The sequence below is a fragment of the Actinia tenebrosa genome, unplaced genomic scaffold (genome assembly GCF_029948245.1).
Source record: "Actinia tenebrosa isolate PJP-AT-01 unplaced genomic scaffold, QUT_ActTen_1.0 PGA_scaffold12__29_contigs__length_12842862, whole genome shotgun sequence".
NCBI classification, from domain to species: Eukaryota; Metazoa; Cnidaria; class Anthozoa; order Actiniaria; family Actiniidae; genus Actinia; species Actinia tenebrosa.
The window spans coordinates 12,501,766-12,524,874 of NW_028292572.1; the positions used below are offsets into that span (position 1 = coordinate 12,501,766).

The window sequence follows — 23,109 nt, forward strand, 5'->3', positions numbered from 1 at the left end:
TTTGATAGTAAGAATTAATTATATTTTTTCCTAAAATAGAAAATATAAAAAGGAATCCTTAAAAGCAATTAGAACATTAAAAAAAATATTGAATTTGTGTTTCGAAACCTATGGTCGTGAAGGGAATAGATCTTTATCTTGACCGACTTTCGGGGATTTGTTTTACAATATTAATAAAAGAGTTGCGTTGACGAGAATAAATACTCTAAGCCGAAAAAACCTAAATGCAAACAAACCTTTTTGTCAGTGGTGTTTTTGTTTGATAAGAGTGCTTGCGAAAAGCTTGTTTGCCTATCATTAAACAGCAAGAAGTATAAAACCAATAGTGAAAGATACAAAAATAAAAGCAAATGGATAATAGAATAAGACTAAAATTAAGTGAAATGAATCATTATGATAATAGGCCGATTCAGAACAGTAAGTAAACGGAAATGAGGAAATGCAACGCAGAATACATTGCGCTTAAAACTGAAAGTAAAATAATGGATAGATGCACGTTTTAGTACAAAGTGTCAGCTCAAAATAGGAACAATTACTGCTTCAAGCGATAACCATTAGTTTAATTGTTTTCTGTGTCATTCGAATGTTTTTGTCATAATTAATTATGATAATTGGCACGTGATAGCGTGCGCGCGCGCTCCAGAAGGCTAGGTTTCATGTTGATCATTCGTTCCAAAAACTCAAGACTCCCAACTGTAAACGCGGAAAACCTTCGTTAAATCTTCAATTTATCCCTTATCACTATTATGAAATACAATAAGCATTGCCTCAAGGAATTCGTAGTCTTCGAGCCAAGGCCACTAGCCATCTTCGTCCATGTCTCAGGAGTATTTCGTCGTGGAGAACGATCTAAAACTAGACGGTCTTCCCGATGACGTCCTGTTCGTCATTTTGGCATTCTGTGATGTGAAAACTCTGCTTGCACTAGCGTGTGTCAATCAAAACCTGAACCGTGTATCGAGTCATGATACTGTGTGGCGAAGAATTAGCAAAAAATGCATAAATATCCGGAAATCGGATAAAAAGTAAGTGAAGATTCGATACGTAAACACTGCAGTATACATACACTGTCGTTTAATACATGAATTATTTATAGTCACATTCAACGACATATTATATAACAATTTAATATTATACGAAGCTGAAAGGAGTTTTAATTGTTTGTGTTCGTAGAAGTGAGTGCTGGAAGAATCTCTGTCGAGTGTCTCATAACTGGACGAGAGGAAACTGCAAGGACAGATGTATGATCAAGTTTAAATGCAAGTATGTACTATGTACATCGTAATGTACATTATAATAAATTGTAATATATAGTCTATATACCAACCCTTCATGTTTATTCTCTTCTCTACCTTTAGCTTCATGCCATATCTGTATCTAGTAGAGCCAAACAAGCTCTTTGTAGCCCAGGGACCTGATATTGTATTATACCAGAGTAAGAAAAAAACACGCATGTTACCTCTATGGCAGCAGCAAATGCAATTCCGTGGACATGAGTTTGATGTCACACACTTCTTCATTCAAGATGATCGGCTGATCAGCAGTAGCTTGGACAACACACTGCGCACATGGAGCTTGATGACTGGTATGTGTGAAGCAGTGTACACAGGTCATACCAGTAATGTTCATTCAGTAGATGGGTATGGTGATGTCCTGGTATCAGGAGGGAGAGACAAAGTCATCAAGGTGAGGAACAAAAGACACCAACAAACTACCATTGAACTAAAGCAATGCTGAAATCACAACTGACAAATAGTCCAGATGCCAACATAAGATAACGGTGGTAGTAGCTATGTCCATAATATTTAAGAAATTCTAAGACATAAATACTAGTGCTTACAAGCTGAAGTAAGTTTTTTTTGTACACAGATTTGGTCTCAGCAGTCCAAGCATTGTCTTCATACCATTCCCATACAGGATCACATCTGGTGTGTTGGAATGAATCCTGTTACAAGGTTTGTCTAACTTGCTTTGAACTTAATTGCAGGGTAGGATTAAAAAGACAGTAGAGAACCATGAACAAACTCTGGCACAGCACATAATGCTGTGTGTAAAGTTCCCAAAACATCACAAGTGACATTATCAATACCTTCACATTGAAGTAATCAAAGGTGATGTCTTAAAATGTTCAAAACTCAAGTGGGATCATGAGGATCAATAAGAAGACAGTCAATGGAAATCTACAAGCATTTTTTTTCAATAAGCAAATCAAAGAACAAAAACTTGTTTTCAATGGCATGCTGACTCCATGCTTGAGCAATGTTCCTCATTCTATACGTCTGTCTTCTTATTGTTCATAGCTGTCAGCCAATCAGATTGCAAGACTATGCTCTGTTATCGTAATAATTATGTTTTCATAAACTCCATAGGTCTGTACTTAGTGGTAGTGCAGGTCACTCTACTGATGTTCCTGCTCTTCGGTTATGGAGTCTAGAAAGGTATGGTGTGTTCTTCCATTTTTCATGTCTTTGTGACATGATTCCTTGACTCTTGTACCCTACCAGTCGAAGTTGTAAAGACCTTTAGCATTCTTCAATAAGTTAAAAACATTTATAGAGCTACTGGTTTGACTTTAGTTATCTCATTGTTTAAATTATTATCAAATGGTATCATATAAATGATTCTCTAAAATCACTATCTTCAGATAGAGTAAAGGAATCTAACTAATGAAATAAAAAAATACCAGTCAACTCGTTATAGTCAAATAGACACAAAATAAAACAATGGAATTAAGTTCTACTAATGTGTATTGGTGTAATATCTATTTCATAGGTTTAGTGACTTCACTCTATCATTTCCCTTATCTTCTAAAGGAACTTCTTTTTTCTAATTTTTTTCTTCTTTGTTCAAAAGTTGCTCTTTGATTCGTAACTTGGATGATGGCTGTCATCGTTTTGGTGCTGGTGTACTTTCTGTTCTGTGGGAGTCTGCATTTACTTTCCTGTCCTGTGGCTATGACACCGCAATTAAATACTGGGACATGCGGGTCAATTCAAGGTAAGACTTTGAAGAATTTGAATCAATAATTAGTATGACCAAGTGTGTTCCAAAAGCCCATTTCCAATATATGCATTGCTTGTCAAACACAAAGGTTTCAGTATAAGGCTATGCATTACTAAGCATTATTGCATTATGTATTTAGCCTCATTAACTACGCATCTTTTTGGAATCCCTGTCCTTTTTCCAAAGAACTGTCTCTCATTGTTATTATTTTCAAATTATACCTTAGATGTGGATGTGTATTAAAGTGGGAAGATCCCCATGACTCGACAGTTTACTGTGTTGATTCCGATCATAAATGGATGGTAGTGAGTGGTACTAACCGATATGGTGTGGTAGGTACACTATTGTTGCCTAAACAATAAAAACTAAAATCATATTTCAGTGTTAAGATATTGAAAATATTTTCAATTTAGTCACCTGTTTTCATTATATAATTATTGTCGTGAAGTTTCTCTTGACCATATACAACTTTGCATTTTTCAGACAAGAGTGTGGGACAAGCGTGCTAGAAGATGTGTGAGAGTAAGTATTCAAACACAAATACCTTGTATCCAAGCCACTTAGTAGACACTCCATACTTTAATAGGTTTACCAACATGCAAAAGCATCCTATATCACAAGAATTTTCAAGTATTTTCCTCTTGTGGGCTACCTGTGTTAAAATGGCCAAGAGGGACTGGAAGTGAAAAGTGAGAGATCCAACTCTCTTCAGTCTTACTCTGTCTTTGCTGCTGATTTATGCCCCCTTTCTGAGAGGGTTAATATTAGAATCACCATGACATGGCCTTGCAATACTAACATAAACTAACCTTCTTGGTCTGATTTATGTTTCAGTCATTCTATGCTGGTCGTAAATCCTTTAGTCCAGTCTATTCCATTCAGTGTGACAGAACATCTTTGTACGTAGCCTTGGCTAACAGCATTAGGAGCCTTGACTTCTCTATTTAATTCTATTCTAGAATATTCAGTTTTCATTTGTGCATCAAAGGATTTAAATCTATTACCTTATATCACATAAGTGCATTCAATTTGTTACAATATCTGAAAGCATCTTGATTGATATCTACCGGTATTTCCATAATGTGTACGGTCAAATAGTATTACTAAATAAATATTTCAAGAGTGTAAAATAATAATGAAGGCTTTGTAAAATTGCAAAAACGTTTCTTGTACATCTGCCCCATTTTTAGGTATAAAAAATTTGACAAGGGACCTTAAAGTTGTTCTTGATAATTCATGGGAAACTTGCCTTAAAAGGCTACATCCATGCATGTAGATAGCTAAAAGTGGTGAAGTAGTGTGTTTCATGATTGGTAAAAGCATTGTACATAGGAAGTGTTGTATAGTGTGGTTTAATTTGATAAGATATTTATCAATAAAATAATCAAGTATTAAGAAGAAATGTTTATTCTCAAAAAAGTCAATAAATAGGTATAAATAATCTTCAAAATGTCAAATATCGTTCATGAAATTTGTTTTCCAAAAATAAAAATGGCTATACAACGATTGAAATAAAAATATCCCAAAAGTTCTATATTTAAGAACTTGATACTTTTTCCTGGCAAATATTACGAACGAAATATCAAATGCCAAAGATTTATCATATATAAAACACAAAATGTCTGCTATTTCAATGGTTAAAAATTGTTCTATAAATCTTTCAGTACTGGCCTTGACTTTCTTCCCAAGTAGTTGGTACTGAAGCATCTAGTTCATGACAAGAATCAATAAGCTGGTCCGCGTTTGATCAGAATATCCTCAAATGGCCCTCTTTGAACAGGATCTAAAATGCCAGACTTCGTCAAAGCTGGAGATAAATAGGAGAAAGATATGGTCAAATAAGCACTTTTTCCAGGAATAAAAATACCGTATAAGCCCCCCCCCCCCCCCCCCCCCATCGATTATAAGCCCCACCCCGGTCATAAGTACCCTCCATTGATGGAGTACCGATCCACTCAGATCAAAGTTTTACTAAGAAGTAGAGCGAAGGCATTTAACCCGTGAAATAAAAAATGCTAGTCAACATGTACTAGTCAAAAAGACACAAAAGAAGACAATGGAATTAAGGTCTACCAATGAGTATTAGTCTAATATCTATTTCACGGGTTTAATGACTTCACTCTACCATACTAAGAAGTGCCATACGACTAAAGCCTCACAAAGTCTGAATTTCAAGATATATATCGCCCATGGCCTGTTATAAAATGCTTTCCATGCCGTTGTCTGACAAACTGTTCTTACCCATTAAATGATAGAAGATACATGCTGCTTGTTTCCTTGGTGTGTTCAAATGCAAGATATCGTGAAACCAAACTTTATACATATCACCCATTGCGCGTTTGATTTTACTGGGGAAAAAATTGACAAATTTCAGAGTAAAATTGATGTAAGATAAAATGTATACGAATATCAGGATTGATATTATCATTGATGATCAATGTTTCCTATCTATCTTAAAAACCGCCCATACCAGCTTATTGTATAAGACTAATTAATCGTATACAACAGCAATAGTCTACATGTATCTTTACAAGAAGTATTACGCTGAGCTACACTTGTGATCCCTTATCCTCACTTATTTGTATATTGCAAAGAATATGAACAACACTAATTTCAATGAGAAAACGCTGGTGTGGTAAAGACGCACCCTAATGTTTCCAAGGTTTTCTCATCGCGTTGTTCGGTTGGGATTTCTTCGTCTGTACTGAATGGCTCATCTGCAAAAAAGGATTATATCATCATGACAAAACTCAATAAATGGCTTTATAACGCCACCTCTTCTCTCCCTGTGCTCATTAATCCATATCCGACAGAGGTGTTGACATACTAACCTATTTCTTCAAGTGGTATCATTTCAACCTCAAGTTCTTCATCGATAATCGGTGATAGAATAGATGCACGTCCCACAGTCGGAGGCCTAGAGGTACAAGCGACTGTACATCAATCCATCATTACCATGACTACGCAGTTTAAATCCCTTCGCCTTCCCATACAGACTACAGCTATAGCGCAGCCTCAACTCGTCTTCCCATACAGACTACGGCTATCGCGCAGCCTCAACTCGTCTTCCCATACAGACTACAGCTATAGCGCAGCCCCACCTCGTATTCCCATCCAGACTACAGCTATCGCGCAGCCTCAACTCGTCTTTCCATACAGACTACAGCTATCAGGCAACCAGACCTCGACTCAGTACTACGATATATAAGGTTTATAAACGATATAGAATACATTAGAGAAAAAAAACAATAACCTGCTGACTCGTCTTGCTGGTGTTGTGATGTCAACCCTCTTCTCTCCACTGAGAGACAAATCACGTGATCGACGGTTCTTTTCTAAAACAAAAGAGTAATGTGTATTAATCTCTTGTATGCATATGGATAGGACTGATAAAAAAGTCATCGACTTTCATTGGAAATATAGGATCCGTTCCCTCTTACTGCTTTACTTACCTAGACTGGGTAAATCTGGAGTGACGTCCATACCGGTCGACTGCTCGAATTCTGAAGAAATCTCACGGCTTTGTGCTCGAAGAATCTCGATCCCCGAGACCGGGCTCTCCTCTAATCCACTTAATTCCTAGTGATTAAAATAATATCAAAGTAAATACTTCAACTTGAACTCCACTTAGAAGCTGGCTTGATAATTTGCAGTTTTTAATATATCTTTACTTGTTTGGAGTCGGGGAAATCAGAAAATTCTCCGCATCGCTAGCAGCACGCAGAAACTGTGCTTGCCAAAACTACACATACTCGATGGACGAGTAGAACACAAAGCTTGAAAAAGTTAGTGAATGCTGGGATGGTCGACATTCACATCCAATTCGGGCAATAAATTTTATGTGCGTGTTACATTTTTGAGAGTCAAAGTCATTGTTTACTAGCCCGTTCTAACCTCTTGAATAGAAGTGACTGGGCTGACTGGCAAGCCTGTAGGGACATCCATTATCCAACTAATCTCGTCATCTCTCAGCGGTTTAACGAAAGCATTTGCCTTCCAATGTTTTATGAAATGAGCCTCCGATAAAACTGAAAGAAAAAAATAGAGTAAAGTAAAAAAGAAGCGACACTCTTTTTGTACATTACTCACAAATGCGCGGTGGCCGGAGATGAATAAGAGAATTCCCGGTTTTCAATCATTCCCAAGAAAATGCAATAACAAAAGACATGACGGTTATGTTGGTTGATATGACAAAAGAGACCAGCATTAATTAACGGTGCACAAGGTTCAATGCAGAACGCGAATAGTGAGTAATAGTGAGTAATAATAAAGATTACCCTACCTGATGTAGTGGGGCTAGAGAAGAGTTCTAATGCGGATTGCACTCGAGGAATCGCGTATACCTTATAAATAAATGACAAAAAATGTAATTATAATCTCGATATGATTAACGATAAGATCTGAAGCCCGAATCTTTTCATGGCTTGCGGGTCAATATTGACTCGTAGACCAAGAGAACGAGAAGGATGAAGTAGAGAGAGAAGAGGATAAGAGGGAACAGGAGAGAGAAAGAGAGAGAGAGGGAAGGGGGAAAGGGCGGGAAGGGGGAAAGATGGCCGCGCGTGTTAACCACCTTTTTCTTCTTCAGTGAATCGACATTATTGAAGTTTTTCTTCATGATTGTTCCTGTTAACTTGATGTTAAAGTCAATAGCCAGTCTTCGTTTTCGTTTTCGTTTTCTCGGAGGTGATACAGGATCTAGCTGCCCGATAGGCACTTGAGGCGTATCAAATGGACCAGGGACCTGAAATACAAACAGAAAGATACTTTGTCATCTCAGTTCAAAACTGTCCTAATCGTCTTATTATTTTCCATTCACGCTTTTTTGTTGGTCTCTTTGAATAAAAGTTTTGAACATTTGTGTTTTTTTAATGCTTTTATTCTGATATTTGCGCAACACATTATAACATATATCATCTTTCTCAATGTTTTGTGTCCTCAGTCACATTCCTACCAGACTTGTCATCCAGTCAGATGCTAGTTAAGGTGGAGAGCTCGAAGGAGGAGGGAGGGGTTGGGTTGGGTTGGGTATGTATCTTGCAATAAGGATGCCGATACAGTGAAACCCCTCTATACCGGACCCTCAGTATACCGGAATTCTCTCTAAACCGGACAAAGGTTTTTGTCCGGAAATTTTTCCCATATATCTTTTGTAAAATAAACCTCAGTAAACCGGAACCTCTCTATTCCGGAAACCGGACGAAAATTTTGGTACCAAACGCTATTTAACAATAGAATTCAACCCCACTAGTCCGGAAGAACGTACACTTGTTTAGCGTATTTGCGGGTGTGTAAATTGAGTCTACAGGGACAGCTTCTAAACTCACAAAATCATCGAACATTTTCTTTAAATAGTAAATCTTGTTCACAAATAGACATATAAAGGCTAATTAATTGTTTTCAATATATAAATGTTCAAACAGAATGCATAAGGAAGTTTTAATAGTGTTGAGAAATACTAAAGATCGAATGGTTCGCAAAGTTTCGGCCGCCATGTTTTTTCATGTCACATGGCTTTGGGGTCATTCCCAGTCCATTTTACCGGGGATTTTGTTCAGATCGTATTTAGAATGTTTCTTCTTGGCGTTCTTTTGAAATAAAAGTTAAGAAATTTGCTTAGTTTTTGATCTTAATGTTGATATTTTTACTTGAACTTTCGTTTACGTGTTTGTTTATACTGACGCCAAACGATTAGACACAAACATATTTTCAATAGGTGTGATATCGCACCTATTCAAATCAAAACAAAAGTAATTTGCAAAAACCTCAGTATACCGGAACCCCCGCTAAACCGGAAATTTTTATCGGTTCCAGCACTGTCCGGTATAGAGGGGTTTTACTGTATCCCGATCTCGTTCTCACCTCAGTAACGTCCCTCGTTGGCGTTGCTTCTGCAAACAAAAACACACACAATGATATGATAACTGAGGTTTGCAAATATATTGTAAAGCAATATACACAAAAACAAACATGTGATCCCAGATTTTATCAGTTAGTGGCTATTACCTGGTCTCAAAGCACCAGTTTTCTCGTCAAACAGCATAACGTCTGCTTCTTCTGCAGGCGCCGCGCCTTCCCCGGGTAATTCTAGGGGAGAAAGGCTGTCGAGAAAAATTGGATGGTGAAAATATTATTTATTTATTGCATTGCGAACCATGCCCGCGTTGGGGAATTTTGTGTCAGTCCGTGGATTACAGACTCATTTACTCAGGGTTTGCCTCATTTCAGCGTCAAAATATTCACAAAGTAAAGAATGCAATGATTTCAACTTCAACAATACACGGCAAACACTTTAAAATTCCATGGACCTTCACTGCGGTGGAACACGTGCATATTCTACGCAAGGTTGAGGCTAACCCTGAGCAAAAGAGAAGTCGAAACTGAAGTACTAAAACAAAGAAGTACTAAAACAATGATAAACTTTGGCAAAGATATTGTGCTAGAAGAAAATATTTTTTTCGTACGGTTAAGTGTCTAAAATTGCAAGCCATTTTTGCGCCAACTGAATAAGTTTGAGAGTATCTTCTCGCCATTCATCTGGGATATTGATATTGTGGGGCATCACCTGTATATACAGTTCCTTATAAAAAGAGTTACAGTTACTCAGATACAGTGAGTACTGTCAAAAGGGTAATTTTTTACGACACTTCCCATCCATGTTGGCGTTATGTCTAACAGAAACCTTCAACATACCCAAGTTTTTGAGGTGTTTTCTCGGTGGCTTTTCGTAAGACTTCAATATCATCGTATGGTAACGGCTCCCCGATGTCCACCTCTCCTGGAACCTAAGACATCGTTTACAAAATGAAATTAACATTCATTCAAACTAATAGTATTCATTTATGTTCACAAGCGCCTGTAATAGATGACGTGACGGTAGGAACATAAAACCCAGAACATACCGCCTTTGCAGTTACTGTTGTGTTATACGTAAGTCACGCGTGACAATACGGTAAATTTTTATCCTTAGGTGCCTTGCGCGCATGGATTGGAAATCGTGCACTAGCCTAAGATCACAAATCGCTATTTACCTGGAAAATATTTTCATCAAGAGTCCTGGCAAAGTCAATCTCAGGAATGGTGATGTCTTTTATGTCTGCTTGGAAGGGACTCTTTTCTTCCTCTGTAGATATCTTCTGTTCTGGTGTTGATACGGGGGAGGGGAGGGGTAACTGAGGGGACTTGACGAACGGTAAGCGGAAATATTTATCTGACTGGAAAATCAAAATGATAATGGGTCATTAAATATATTCTGAGATTGGCAATAAATTTACGGAGAGGCAATAAAAACTTTGGAAAAAAGTTGAGCAATAATCAAACCCTCCAATGTAAGACCAGACTCCCCTATAGTATATCAAGGCTCTTATGAATACAAACCTTAGCAAAGGCGACTAGATGATCAGTGTGGATTTGTTCCTGACATTCAGGAAACTCCATATCGTAATCAAGTAAGAGTGGAAGGGTTATTGTGTCACGCCTACACACAAACAAACAAATAATAATTTGCATATGAATGAAATTGAACGACTGGAGATAAAAGAGATAAACAGGACAAAAGTGGAAGAGAAGAGACATTTTACTTTTGTTCAGGAGAAGCCATCTGTAACTCTTTGCTTAGCCTCTTCTCTGCTATGGCTGAGCTTACTGCTTTTACCATCTCGTTTGCTTCGACTGAAAACATAAGATAAAAAACAATATTTATCTGTATGATAAAGTAAACATTTTGAGCAGTAGCTTCTTTAACTTGTGTCTTATTGATTTATTTTCTTATCATGAAGAAGAACTATTAGAGGTAAGAAATACTAGAGTAATAATGTCTTAGGATTATAAAAGGGAGATGTTAAGTTTAAGTTATCTCTACAATGTTAAGCTGAAAATTCTTGGGCCCCCCGTATTTAGAAAAACATGACTTCAAGGGAATAACAACATGTTGCCAATATTCTCATCCCTTTTTTTTTCTATTGGCTACCTTCCTTAGCTACTTTGATAACAAAATCAAACGGACTAGTTTTCGTACTTACTTAAAATAATTCTTGTTTGTTCCCGGTACACTCGTACCACACCCACCAAGAGGGTCGATGACAGACGAAGTGCGAAAGGCAGGGTAGGATGCATAATGTACTCACTAACACAAACAAGATAACAACAACTTTACCTTTAGTTATTGAAAAGAAAACCAAATAAAAAATGTTATTAATGAGCATGAGCAGTGTTTTAATGAACAGGACATCTTTTTGGCGCGCATCCTAAAGCCCGTACAACGTTGCCATGGGTAACATCTTCAAACTGGTTAACTTGACGATGAATTTCTATATCGTCTTCGATCAGCTGATCGTTTATTTTCTCCGATTTAACTTTTCAGAATACGTTTAAATATGAACTTTTATACATAAAGAGAGTCTAACTTGTTTTTTCTTTAACTTTTACCAGGCTCTTATGATGTTGACTTTCTTGAAATCTTTTGAACTCAAATACTTGTTCTTTGGTCCCTTGTAAGTCGCTGCTAACCTTCGATCACAGAAAAAGAATTTAAAATAACACGCATGTTATATTAGAATTAATCAAAAGTGGTCTATAAAAGCATTAAAAGTGCTTTGAAAGCTTAAAAAAAAGCTTACCAAATGATTCCAAGTTTTCCTTTCCTGGTCAAGATGTTTTGCGAGTAGAACATGATTGTTCTTTGCCAGGCCTGACGTATCTATGATAGAATGATCCACACAGCATGTAATGTAGTCGGACTTGATGATTATATACAATGTTTTTTCTATCTAAATATTGCTTTTTATTAATCTATTTAACGAGAAAGATGACGAACCATCTTAGCGCATCAAAAGTAACGTTTTGCTTCTGTCACTAGTTGTAGAGACCTGCAAACTAACTTCTATTGGCAATAACCAAATAGATTGATAGCTTTAACTTATCAAAACGTTAAAGTAAGCGGAGTCAATGACATAGATACGACAGTTCTGTCCAATTTTTTCCAGTAAGACAGTAAGAATAATTTTAATGAACGTAATTCTACATGCAATCGGAGCATGACATGCAAAGCCACCAAATTCATCAAAAAGAAACTTTCTCAAACTAAGGTTAGAACTGGAAAAAAACAACACCAACACTAAAGTCGAATTAGTCTTACCTTTGTAAAAGTTTTTGAGTGATAAACGGCTGTTTTTGACCAGGATCGATGAGAAATAATTCTCGTTGTAGTTCTTTCTCTCACAAGAGATGCAGATGGAATTCTTCCAGTTCTAAGGTCCTGAATGGCTTCCGAATCTGTCAATCACCCTCCACCGCCAATGAGATCACATTGCTAGAATTTTGGCGGGAATCGTGTTCATTGGCGGGAAAAATTAAGCAGCTTTTGCACGCCTTTGTTTAAATATGCTTTTAACGGGATAAGACTGAAGCGTCATATTTTTCTATTCATGGGCCTAATTATGACTAATAATAATATTATTAACCAACGGTTTTACAGATATTTAGGTGTGACTTCTACCTTTTAAAGGGTAATAATAAATTGCTTATATAGCGCACAATGCAAACACATTTGATCTAATGCGCTTTACATATACATAGGGAGGGGTGAAAAAAAAAATGTGGTGTTTGGGGCCACGCCCGGCCACGTCCTCGGCTTCTCCCCTCCTCATCGTAAAGGGGAGGAACAACTATTCCCATAACGTTTTTTCTTCATGTAGAGTTCTTGGAATTAGAAATGGCCGGAAATACGTCAAAGCTTTTGAAAAGTCCATCAGTATAACTTGTAGATAATGGACTTCTATCTGGTACTCCAACATTGCTTGAACCCTACTATTAGTACCGTAAATATTATACGTCCAAATAAATGGAGTAAAGTCATTTTTGGTCCTTCGTTTAAATCATTATTCAATAGATCAAAGCGGTTTTTGTCAGTAGAACTATACCAAGATATAACTAGAGGTGTCTGACTGACTCATTCCTAGAACCTGCTCTAACTTGTCATTATGGTCAGTATGTTACTTAATTAGGGAAAAAACTGACCGTTTTTCTTCTCTCATGCTAACTTTGTATATAAATTTCTCACAAAATATTAGATGTTTTGCATTTAGCGATTATTAAAAGTCGAGAAACTAAAAACGTACGATTTCTTTTAGCGATAAAACTTTTCCATTAGGTTAAGTCATTGGTAATGACGTCTGCTAGGTCTTTGTCATAAAGACTATGATAATAGTATGTCATTTTCTATGTCGTCAAACAAAAACTCTCGGCGAATTATTTCTTAAGTTTGGTCAATCAATTAGATCTCTAGCTGTAATTTTGTCTTACAGTTTAAAAATAGAAATGATGATACTGATACAGACAATAGATCGAATCGCTAAGGAAAAACATAAATAACGGGCACATCTTCGGTCGGCTAATCAAATATTTAAGACTGGGAATTAATTACACCTGCCTGAAAAATTTGAGGAAATCTTCATCCAATCAAATACCTTGATTGAAAGAATAGCCAATCAGGTGCGAGTAATGAGTCACGCATGAAGGGCTTCCTTAGCTTCCTTATGTAAAGATAACAAACATGGCGGACTCCTGAATGTTAACAAAGTTTTTCTTTCTCCTCATCTTTTTTATGTAATTTATTTACTTGAGAGAGAAATTTTGTGGATGTAGGACAGACCAAAGCTTTGGGATGTTCGGGGGTGGCAAAAATCGCTTGTTACCACCGATAAAAAACCCACTTTTCAACCCAAATGATGGCGCAGAGGAAGTGCGAATAGCTACTGTGGTAAGATTCTGTATCGAAAAAATATATCATTCATACTGATTTCCTGCCTATGATCCACAAAATTTTATCAGTTTATAACTTTGCCTTTTTTCTGCCGTATCTATAGAAAAATTCGCCTGAAAAAAGAAAAGGAGGAAGATTTAGCAAAATTTTCAGTTCAAAAAATCGCAATTCCTCAGCGAACAGCTATGGCGTAAAAGAAGTAGAAGATAAGGCCGGCTGTAGTGGGTCTAGCCGTCCATCTACAAGTGATGCTAGTTTAACCAATCAGGCAGAAAACAACAAGGAGCTACCAAAACTTAAAGTAGATAATAATCAAGAAAACAAGTCTGGTGGGGGAAAAGGTCGATCATTACTAAGTTCTCGGACAAAATTCTCCAGAAATTTAAACTCTAACGATGCCAATAATGGAGAGAGTTCTTTTGTTGAAGCCCCGATCTCTAACACTGAAAAAACATCAATTAACAACAGTGATTCTAAGACATCTGGGCTTTTAAAAAGGGGCAAAGAAAAGCCACCCTCTCTTGGTAATACCAGCGAAGGGGAAAGCAGTCGTTTACAAGTGGAAAAGGGCTTTCAGAATCGACCTTTCTCTAACCCTTCAACGGCAGCAGAAAATATGGAACTTGCTGCTTTAAATATACCTTCAAAACAAGAAGAAAAGAAAACTAAAACTATAAAATATCAGGATGCCCTTTCTTTAAGGTAAGGATGTTTCAAAAACAATACTAGTATTGAAGACGTGAATTGTTTATGTTTTCGATTCCTTCGCATATTTCCCATACCTTGAATGGTTATATCAAGTGATTTTTGTGAAGCAAAAAAATTATAATTTTCATGTAATAATGATATAAGCACGAAACTATAGCTCTCAATTCTAGAAACTAAAATAGTTTCTAGGAATGTTTCGAATTTTGAATTATAAAATTTCATAGCGTTGCCATGGTGATTGCCATTAATGTTTTATGTGTTTGTTCCAAGAGAGATAGCAGGAAAGATGGAACTCACGTTCTTAGATTAAAACCATTCATTGACAACCTAACAAAAATATCTATACTTCAAGAGATGTTGCTGTAAATCAAATGTATGACAATTTTAGCGAATACAAAAATTTTATTATATTTTTTCTCAAAATTTGTCATGAGTTTTTTTCTTACTTCTTGAAATTAAAATTCATTTGACTTGTTCCAGGTATTGCAATAAATTCAAAGATATTGCTATGTTTGCACAATGTCTGGCTGTCAACTATTAATGAAAGGGAATATAAAAGAAGTGGCATGAAATAGGAAATGAAATGAAATACTTGTCAATCTTTTTCTTTTTGTTATTGCTGTAGACATTTTTCCTAGCCTAATGAGGTATCAAGTTCATATTATCACTTCTATTAAAATAGAAATCAGAATATTTTAAATATGCAATCATGGATATTGCACTTTATATAATCAGATTTCCAATGATAATTATTAATATAGGTAGGACAGTATTGTATTGACCTTTAAAATATAATGATCTGTTAGACAATAAAAGGTTTTGTTTAATGTGCCTTGTTACTACGGTGATCTATGATGCAGGTGATGTTACACCTGGCCTGTCGTCACTACCTGTAAATGAACTTATGTTTTAATATATCTTTTAAAATATATTTTAGCATAATAAATTAAGAGGATTAAATAAGAGGAAAGAGTGATTACTTGCTATTTTTCTTTTAACTTGAATAAAGATTAGTTCACTCTTCATAAACCTTTTTAGACAAATAAATTATTCAAATTTTTGAAAAAAACTACAGTAAAATGTTGGTTACTATAGATGTACTAAATTAATGCTTATCAATGTCAGATTGTGCACATTATTATTTCATTGCTACCTAAAATACTTGTGATTTTACATCTCCCTTATTGTTGTTATATTGTCTACAATTTCAGAAACGATTGGCGTCTTGCTAAAGCATCTGGAGACTACAAGTCTATACAAACTTTCCTGACTTCAACATTTGATTCATTTGCTGATATTAATGCTGTTTTTAAGGTATCTAAACAACCAGATTCACCTGACATTGCATATTCATAAAGAACTTCCTGTTTATTTATAGTGTTATTCACTGTTGATCGATTCTAGAAAAAAGAGGATTGCTTGGGTCATGAGGATCAGAATGGAAGTTGTCTGGATTATGACTTTGTCAGGATAACATATGACATTGTCCTTACTCTGGTTAGTATAAAATATTATACTCAGATGGTTAATTATTTCTTTTTGTATAATATTTATTATCAGTCTTTATAGACAAGCAGTCCAATAAGCCTGAAGCGAGATGACGTTTTACCCCCGACTCTATACCATAACAGTTTTTAAAATTCTTTCATATTAAAATTTTTGATTCCTTAGAGAATACTGGAACAATAGTCATAATTAAAGAACAAAAGCAATGTGAAAAGGATTATGGTCTAGAGACGGGGGTAAAACGTCATCTCGCTTCAGGCTTATTCAGCTGAGGCTGTTTTAAATGAAGGCTTGTATATCATTGTGTTTATTTTTATAATTCTTTAGCCTCTTGTATGATGTCTGCAGCATTGTCACAAGATGCCTCACTTGAAGCAGTGCATGTAATCCTATATAGGACAATGTGCATACAAACCTAACTATACTTGACACATTCTTACTAACAAATTATATGATACATAATGTTATTATTAATATTATTTCCAAAAGCCTCAAGAAGTCCAAAAAACAGTTCTCAAATCCATCATAAATGGTCTTCTACAAGACATGAAAAGGTAATATGAATAATCTATGAAAAGTTAAGCTGAATTAATTACCACTTGAATAAGTTAATAGAATTCACCTATGGGTTTTATCTCGTTGGGAGTAATTTTTTCCATTAAATCTCAGGCAAAGAACTGCTGATGACCTGCGAGCTTATACAGTACTCTTACAGGTAAACATTACTAGACTGCGAACTAAGTCCCTATATTTCCTTTGGTCACTGTATGTCTTTCTGTCCATGTCGATTGATCGAGGAAGATTGGTTATGAGTCAAAATTCCCTGGGGGAGGGGGCTGGGGAGGGAAGGAAAAAAAAAATAGAAATTTTTTTTCCTAGTAGTCTCCCTGGAAATTATGGACATATATTATCTGGAAGTTCACATAATCTAAACTTACTCTTACATGATTTTTGTTTGTTTAGAATGCTCAGTTTAATAAATCAACAACTTATGTCATCTTTGCTCACTTACTGCGGCAAGTGTCAGCTCTGTCTGACAGTGAACATCAAAGTCTAGTCATGTGGTTTAGAAAGTAAGAAACTCTGATTATAATGGTTTTATTATTATCATCACCAGCATACTTTCTTCTCATGCTCGATCATCAAAATAATCATCATTTTCACACTCAAAGTTATATAAAATTCTTTAGGTTCGGTTATCAAACTAACACTGTGTAATAGTAACAATTCATTTATCCTGCAGAATCCCTGTAAACACTTACAAAAGCATTGTTACAAGGATTGAACAGGTGAATTTTGTATTTTATAACTGAGGATTGAGTCTAGTTGTTTTTGGACCTTATGTTAATGACCTTTATAAGACTGTGCCATTATATATAGGTGGACATATTAAAACTGCTTGACTTACAGTTAAAAATCATAAGATATATCTCCTTAGATTAAACGATAACTTGGCCATGTAATAACTGGCATGTAAAACCAGGATTGACTTTCATAACTTATACTAACCAAAAAAAATTTCTAATGTAATTGGACAAAAATATGTAACATAATATTGACCCTAAATTATTCTAAAACTATGATATTTGATTTAATATATTGATTTCATTATAATAAATTAATATTAATAAATATGTAAAGTAAAACTATACATAAATGCTCAAACCTTTTGAATATTTTCTAAGTTTATGAGCCTGCGATTGTTTCCAACTAAATCCACTGATCTACCACCTGAAGAGAAGTGCACATGGTGGGTGCCATCTGCCGTCAAAGTCCTTGCTCTACTAAGTATGTTACTCCATTACCTTCCTGATAATTAGATAGTAAACGTTCAAAGAGCAAGAATTGCTAAAAATTACTGTTGTCATAAAACCTATAAAAAGATTATAAAGAGTCTGTATTTAAATTTGACATTTTGTCAAGGGTGGATCCAGGGGGGGCAAAGGGGAGCTGAAGGCCCCCCCCCCTGCAGAAAAATAAAACAAAACAAAACTGAAGAGTTAAATGCTTTTTTTGATTATTTTTAGTTGTGTTGGCAGAAGAAACTCAATTAGCCTTCTCAATTAGCCCTCCCTAAAATTTTGGCTGGATCTGCCCTTGTTTGTGTACATTCGTCTTAGTTGAATTATGAGGGGGGTGTGAGGGGGGAGGAGTGCTAAAAACTATAAATCCTCTCCAAAAAATATTAACCGCCAATCTACAAAAGATATTTATTTAAAAAATCAACATTATCTTAATAATATTAATGGAACTAAAGAACTGCAAAAAAAGATTTTTTCCAAAAAAAATGCATCTAAAACTTATTGTGTGTATCTGTAAATCCACGTCGATCCCCCTCTATGGGCCTTTATCACACAGCAGCGGCCATGTTTATTCTCATGAATATAAAAACCTTTGTTTCACCTGTATAAAACTCTATTCACAAGCACTTGAGAGTGACAGATATGTCTAGGTCTGCTAGCCTTTTAGGTACTATCAGACCTTGTAGAGATGAATATCTTTACGTTTGTTTGTGTTCATCCTGATAGATGCTGCCAATTGGCTTCAGTTACCACCTCTCATCAGCCATACCTACTTTTATAATCATTCCTTGGACCACATTGACTTGATGGGAGAGTATTACTCCTGGCAAAACCCAGGGGCAAACTCAGGGTGAGTACTCATTTGAATCTCTTTTACCACAAATAGTACTTGTTCATTGATGCCTTTTTACTCTATGTATTTCTTTTCTGTGTATGAGTATCTGTTATCTACCTGGTTTGGATGGGTCCTACAAACCCCCTGAATAACCTGCATTCTAACTTCCCAAATCAAACCTTAAATTCATGTAATTAGAAAACAGTTAGTACAAAAGTAAGGGTTTTTCGGATGTCTTTTGAACTCCTCCTGGATCCACGACTAAAGTCATGATTACATTTCTGTTTACTTTAATCTACAGGAAGTTCTCTTTCTGTCAGTACCCATTCATTCTCAGCCTAGCAGCAAAGCGCTACATTATGCAGAAAGATTCTGAATCACAAATGATAGTCATGGCAAGGGTAAGTCTGTCATGAAAGTGAGGCTAGTAGTGACAATCAGACTATCAGTAAATTAATGAAATGATGGAATAAATGAATAAAGTGTGTAAATAAATATATGATTGGATGGATTTAATTGAATAAGTGGTTGAATGAATAGACAAATAAATAAAAAAAGGAATGATCATTGATAATTATTGAATTATTAGAAAAGTTTGATGGAAAAAGTTCAGCGCAGAGAAATGCCAGACATGGGGATGTTGTTCCTTAACATTAAAGTCAGAAGATCCAACCTGATTTCAGATTCCCTCAATGAGGTAACCAACCATACTATAATAATACCATGACTCTGAGATTATTGTGATATTATCGTGTATCTTTTGACATACTAGATTGAGCATTCTTGCCGCCATTAGTGTCCTCAAAACACACCATGAATAAAGAGAGATTTCATCATTGTTATTCACTTAGCTGAAAAAGAAATGGGAAATGAATGGGTGAATGAAAGAAAGATCAAGTACATCAATCATATTCTATCCATATACACACCTCATTAGTTCTTTTGACTCATCCCATTTTGCTTTCATTCAGATTGCTCGTAAACAGAAGGATCTTAAGAAGAAACTTAAGGTGACGTTTGCAGGTGAACCAGGTCTTGACATGGGTGGTCTAACCAAGGAATGGTTCTTGTTACTCATAAGAAAGATCTTCAAGCCAGAATATGGTGAGTAAATCTGCAATCTAATCACAAGTGAATATTATCTAGTTAGTAGATTGAATGTGATAATATATAAATGATTTTTTTTCCAGGAATGTTCACGTATCATGAGAAGTCACGTCTGTACTGGTTCAATAATGAGTGTAAAGACCAAGATGAGGAGTTCAACCTTGTAGGAGTTGTATCCTCTACATGGATGATTGATAGCCCTTCTATTTGTCTATTTTCCCACTTTTCCTGTTGTCAGATTGTACCTTTATTCTATGCATGTCTATAAATTTAAAGGACATAACGATAGGTTTCCAATTCTCATGAGATTGAAATTCTTTTGTTTTGTCCTCCAAATTGAGTTGCATTGACGTCACATGCAAGGGGTCTATATCATGTGTCTTGTATGTTTCCTTAACCCACCCACCCCTCTCCAGCTAATGGGACTAGCTGTGTACAACAGTATCATTTTAGACATTCGTTTCCCATCTTGTGTGTATAAGAAGCTTCTCAGCCCAGCCGTCGTACCTTACCAAAACCCTAAAGCTACTGTAGGGGTTGCTAAGCTTGAATTGGATGATCTTGCTGAGGTGATGCCGGTAAGTGAGACTATACGTCATTAGACTATTAGCAACCGAGGGGTACTCGGTCTAGACGGTCGTGTTCACGCGCGAAATTTAAAAGTTCAAGTTCTTTTACACATTGTTCCCTCAGTGTCATAAACAAACCTGAAAGGTACTTTAACCCTCTAAGTTATAAACTGGGAATCGATTTTACACGCAGGGGGGATAAAAAATTAAGGAACTGTTTATCTTACCCTGTAATTTTAGTAGCGACGAACATCGTCATGTTCTTAGTTTTCTTCGCTCTCGCCAGTAGACATCCTCCAAAACACATTTTAAAAGTAGAAAAAGCCTAGATATTTACTCTCATATCAAGTTTATACACTGGAGAACACATAACATCCGACAGCTTTTATACACAGGCTTTTTAAATTGCAAAAATAAGAGAAGAATCTCTCGTTTTTAAGCCCGCCAAACCTCGGCGCACGCGTGAACCTTACGAAACAGGTAAGGGTCCGACGGCAACACCGTATGCTAATTAGGCTAAATTTACTTCCGGTAGACGTCATCTGGGATGTCAAAAGTTCTTGGTTCTTACTTTACTGGACAGCAGTCAAATATCACCCGGAATATCAGCATCTCTAATGAATGCGCATTTGCTATTACGAGTGGTACGGTAACCAATAGATAAAATCGAAAAAGCGCACACCGTATCTGCGTGTTGCCAATGCGTCACGTCAATGTCACGTCAATGTAAATGACAGATTGCGTTACTCCCAGTGTTGTTTCATTGACAGGACTTGTCACGTGGACTGAAGGAACTTCTAAGTTACGAAGGCGATGTGGAGAATGATTTATGTCAAACCTTCCAGGTAATGCATTATTCTCATTGTTTTTAGTCTCCGCGTATGATTGTATGTGACAAGTCTTTTACTTCTCCTAGATCTCCTACACGTCTTATGGACAAGTCATCACCCAAAACCTTAAACCAAATGGTGATCAAATACCAGTAACAAGTGAAAATAGACACGGTATGCCGCACCTTGTACTGGCCTATGATTCACTTGACCACTTGTCACTTGACCATCATTTGCTTTGCTATATTTACAGAGTATGTCAGTCTATACGTGGATTATCTTCTAAACAAGTCCATGTATCAACAGTTCGCCGCATTCTATCACGGATTCCATAGTGTATGCGCATCTAATGCCCTCATTGTAAGTAGGAGTCTCGTTCACACTTGTATCAATGATAATCGAGTGACTTGCAAAATCTGTCGTTCAGCGTACGGCAATGCGCATTTGTTAAAATACTACAACCGGCTTGTTTCCAGTACTTGTATTTTTTACCACAACCATTAGATGACATGTAATTTGATGTTGTTCTTAGATGCTTCGCCCAGAGGAGGTGGAGATGCTTGTATGTGGTAACCCAGAGCTGGACATGGAGGCACTCAAGAAGGTCACAGTATATGATGGTTACAACAAGACTGACCCCACTATAAGGTGATTCTATAACGCATTTATTACAAATAGTCCCCTTGACAGTTCCCTGCGCCATCTTGAAAGGTAGCCGTGCCTTTGAATCAAAGCGAGACAAACGGTTAGCTTGCAATAATAGAGACATGTGAAAACATTTCCAATATGTTAAAAAGGTCTCTATCATTGCAAGCTCTTCGTTCCTCTCGCTTCGATGCAAAGTCACGGCTACCATTCAAGATGGCGCAGGGAACTGTGAAAGGTACTGTTGAGTAGCTTCTCGCGCCGTCCCAAGCCCGTTCTTCTAGAATTGGTGATCAAGAGATGCGCAATACTGCATGCAGGCCATCTACGTCATACAAATAACTTTACTCTATTATAGGTACTTCTGGGAAATTGTTTTGGGATTCCCAACCGACTTGAAAAAGAAAACCCTTCTGTTCGTGACGGGAAGTGATCGCATTCCCATCGGAGGATTGGCTGAAATGGAGTTTAAGATATGCAAGATGGACACCGCAGACAGCACCAAGATGTAAGTACCATCCACGTACCTGAAGGAACTACTTTACTCTGCTTGTCTTGAGTTCATAGTGGGATTACCAGTGTGTCTGATGAATCCAATGTATTCCACAGGCTTCCCATGGCACACACGTGCTTCAACCAGCTGTGTCTTCCACCATACAAGACTAGGAAACAAATCAAACAGAAGCTGACTATCGCGATATCCAACGCTGAAGGGTTTGGCATCGAGTAACAGCCAGCAAGATGGTCCTATAGTCTTAGATTAGCGGATGTTCTTTGTATTTTACGTCACGGGACAGGATCGAGTTGTAGCCGAGTCTCTCTTCCCATTAGCTTTGCTCTGGCAAATAATGAATCTCGACGGTTTTCCCATACGACACAATGACCACTACTTCCTGTTTTGCGTAGGGTACCCCTTCACACACACGACCTGTTAAGATAATGCATCTACTGATATATGCATGGATAAAGTAGTTTTAAATATCGATAACTAGGAATTAGGGGAGTTCTTTAAGCAGAATGACCGCGACGTATTCAGGATTCCAAAATGAAGACAGTTATGCACTCGATAACACGCAGTGGACACCTAAATTGGGTTCCACGTTGACGTTAAAGCACTGTTCAGAAATGTACGCCCTCCTACATTGGGTAGATTTTCCTTTCTTATTCTCTTAGCTAGTTCAATAGCTAGCATGTCTTTGCATGTTAATCAAACATGGAACACGTCTACCAACAGTCCAGCCAGAAAAGGGCGTGTCTTTCGCAGTGCGCGGGCATCCAAAATTGTTTTTGCAATAAAATATTTGGTTACGAATAAAATGATTAAGCACCGCGGGTTGTGAGT

At 36.6% G+C, this 23,109-nt stretch overlaps 3 protein-coding genes across 3 annotated transcripts; 2 read left to right on the forward strand and 1 right to left on the reverse strand.

Annotated features, from left to right (window-relative positions):
• Nucleotides 1-657: 657 nt before the first annotated feature.
• LOC116293767 (F-box/WD repeat-containing protein 4) lies at nucleotides 658-4,460 on the forward strand. The gene is made up of 9 exons (XM_031701235.2): nucleotides 658-1,025; nucleotides 1,174-1,263; nucleotides 1,359-1,686; nucleotides 1,870-1,955; nucleotides 2,370-2,438; nucleotides 2,854-2,997; nucleotides 3,230-3,335; nucleotides 3,487-3,525; nucleotides 3,838-4,460. The coding sequence occupies exons 1-9, from the start codon at nucleotides 817-819 to the stop codon at nucleotides 3,949-3,951; spliced, it is 1,185 nt and encodes a 394-aa protein (XP_031557095.1). The 5' UTR covers nucleotides 658-816; the 3' UTR covers nucleotides 3,952-4,460.
• Nucleotides 4,461-4,727: 267 nt separating this feature from the next.
• LOC116293743 (uncharacterized) lies at nucleotides 4,728-11,674 on the reverse strand. Its single transcript, XM_031701202.2, has 18 exons — nucleotides 11,622-11,674; nucleotides 11,431-11,511; nucleotides 11,025-11,128; nucleotides 10,584-10,674; nucleotides 10,381-10,480; nucleotides 10,035-10,217; nucleotides 9,697-9,788; nucleotides 9,010-9,104; nucleotides 8,866-8,894; nucleotides 7,577-7,747; nucleotides 7,286-7,346; nucleotides 6,898-7,031; nucleotides 6,456-6,582; nucleotides 6,257-6,338; nucleotides 5,835-5,920; nucleotides 5,651-5,720; nucleotides 5,245-5,351; nucleotides 4,728-4,810 (listed from the first exon to the last, which is right to left on the reverse strand). Exons 1-18 carry the CDS (start codon nucleotides 11,672-11,674, stop codon nucleotides 4,728-4,730), a joined length of 1,749 nt encoding a protein of 582 aa, XP_031557062.2.
• A 1,861-nt stretch (nucleotides 11,675-13,535) lies between these two features.
• On the forward strand, nucleotides 13,536-23,096 carry LOC116293761 (putative E3 ubiquitin-protein ligase HECTD2). The gene is made up of 21 exons (XM_031701225.2): nucleotides 13,536-13,762; nucleotides 13,869-14,467; nucleotides 15,685-15,787; nucleotides 15,878-15,970; nucleotides 16,469-16,533; nucleotides 16,649-16,694; nucleotides 16,943-17,052; nucleotides 17,223-17,268; nucleotides 17,665-17,767; nucleotides 18,508-18,631; nucleotides 18,918-19,017; nucleotides 19,206-19,313; nucleotides 19,588-19,720; nucleotides 19,807-19,895; nucleotides 20,140-20,301; nucleotides 21,063-21,137; nucleotides 21,209-21,296; nucleotides 21,376-21,482; nucleotides 21,655-21,770; nucleotides 22,126-22,275; nucleotides 22,377-23,096. Exons 1-21 carry the CDS (start codon nucleotides 13,667-13,669, stop codon nucleotides 22,495-22,497), a joined length of 2,634 nt encoding a protein of 877 aa, XP_031557085.2. The 5' UTR covers nucleotides 13,536-13,666; the 3' UTR covers nucleotides 22,498-23,096.
• Nucleotides 23,097-23,109: the final 13 nt, after the last annotated feature.

Excerpts from the sequence above, each read along its gene's own strand:
- LOC116293767 (XM_031701235.2), top strand. The coding sequence starts at position 817 with ATGTCTCAGGAGTATTTCGTCGTGGAGAACGATCTAAAACTAGACGGT. Across the intron at positions 1,264-1,358 it reads ATGATCAAGTTTAAATGCAA|CTTCATGCCATATCTGTATC; the intron begins GTATGTACTATG and ends CTCTACCTTTAG. Across the intron at positions 2,998-3,229 it reads GACATGCGGGTCAATTCAAG|ATGTGGATGTGTATTAAAGT; the intron begins GTAAGACTTTGA and ends ATTATACCTTAG.
- LOC116293743 (XM_031701202.2), bottom strand. The coding sequence starts at position 11,674 with ATGTTCTACTCGCAAAACATCTTGACCAGGAAAGGAAAACTTGGAATC. Across the intron at positions 7,748-8,865 it reads CAACGAGGGACGTTACTGAG|GTCCCTGGTCCATTTGATAC; the intron begins GTGAGAACGAGA and ends TTTGTATTTCAG. Across the intron at positions 5,721-5,834 it reads GATACCACTTGAAGAAATAG|ATGAGCCATTCAGTACAGAC; the intron begins GTTAGTATGTCA and ends CCTTTTTTGCAG.
- LOC116293761 (XM_031701225.2), top strand. The coding sequence starts at position 13,667 with ATGTTCGGGGGTGGCAAAAATCGCTTGTTACCACCGATAAAAAACCCA. Across the intron at positions 18,632-18,917 it reads AACCCAGGGGCAAACTCAGG|GAAGTTCTCTTTCTGTCAGT; the intron begins GTGAGTACTCAT and ends TTTAATCTACAG. Across the intron at positions 21,138-21,208 it reads ATTTATGTCAAACCTTCCAG|ATCTCCTACACGTCTTATGG; the intron begins GTAATGCATTAT and ends TACTTCTCCTAG.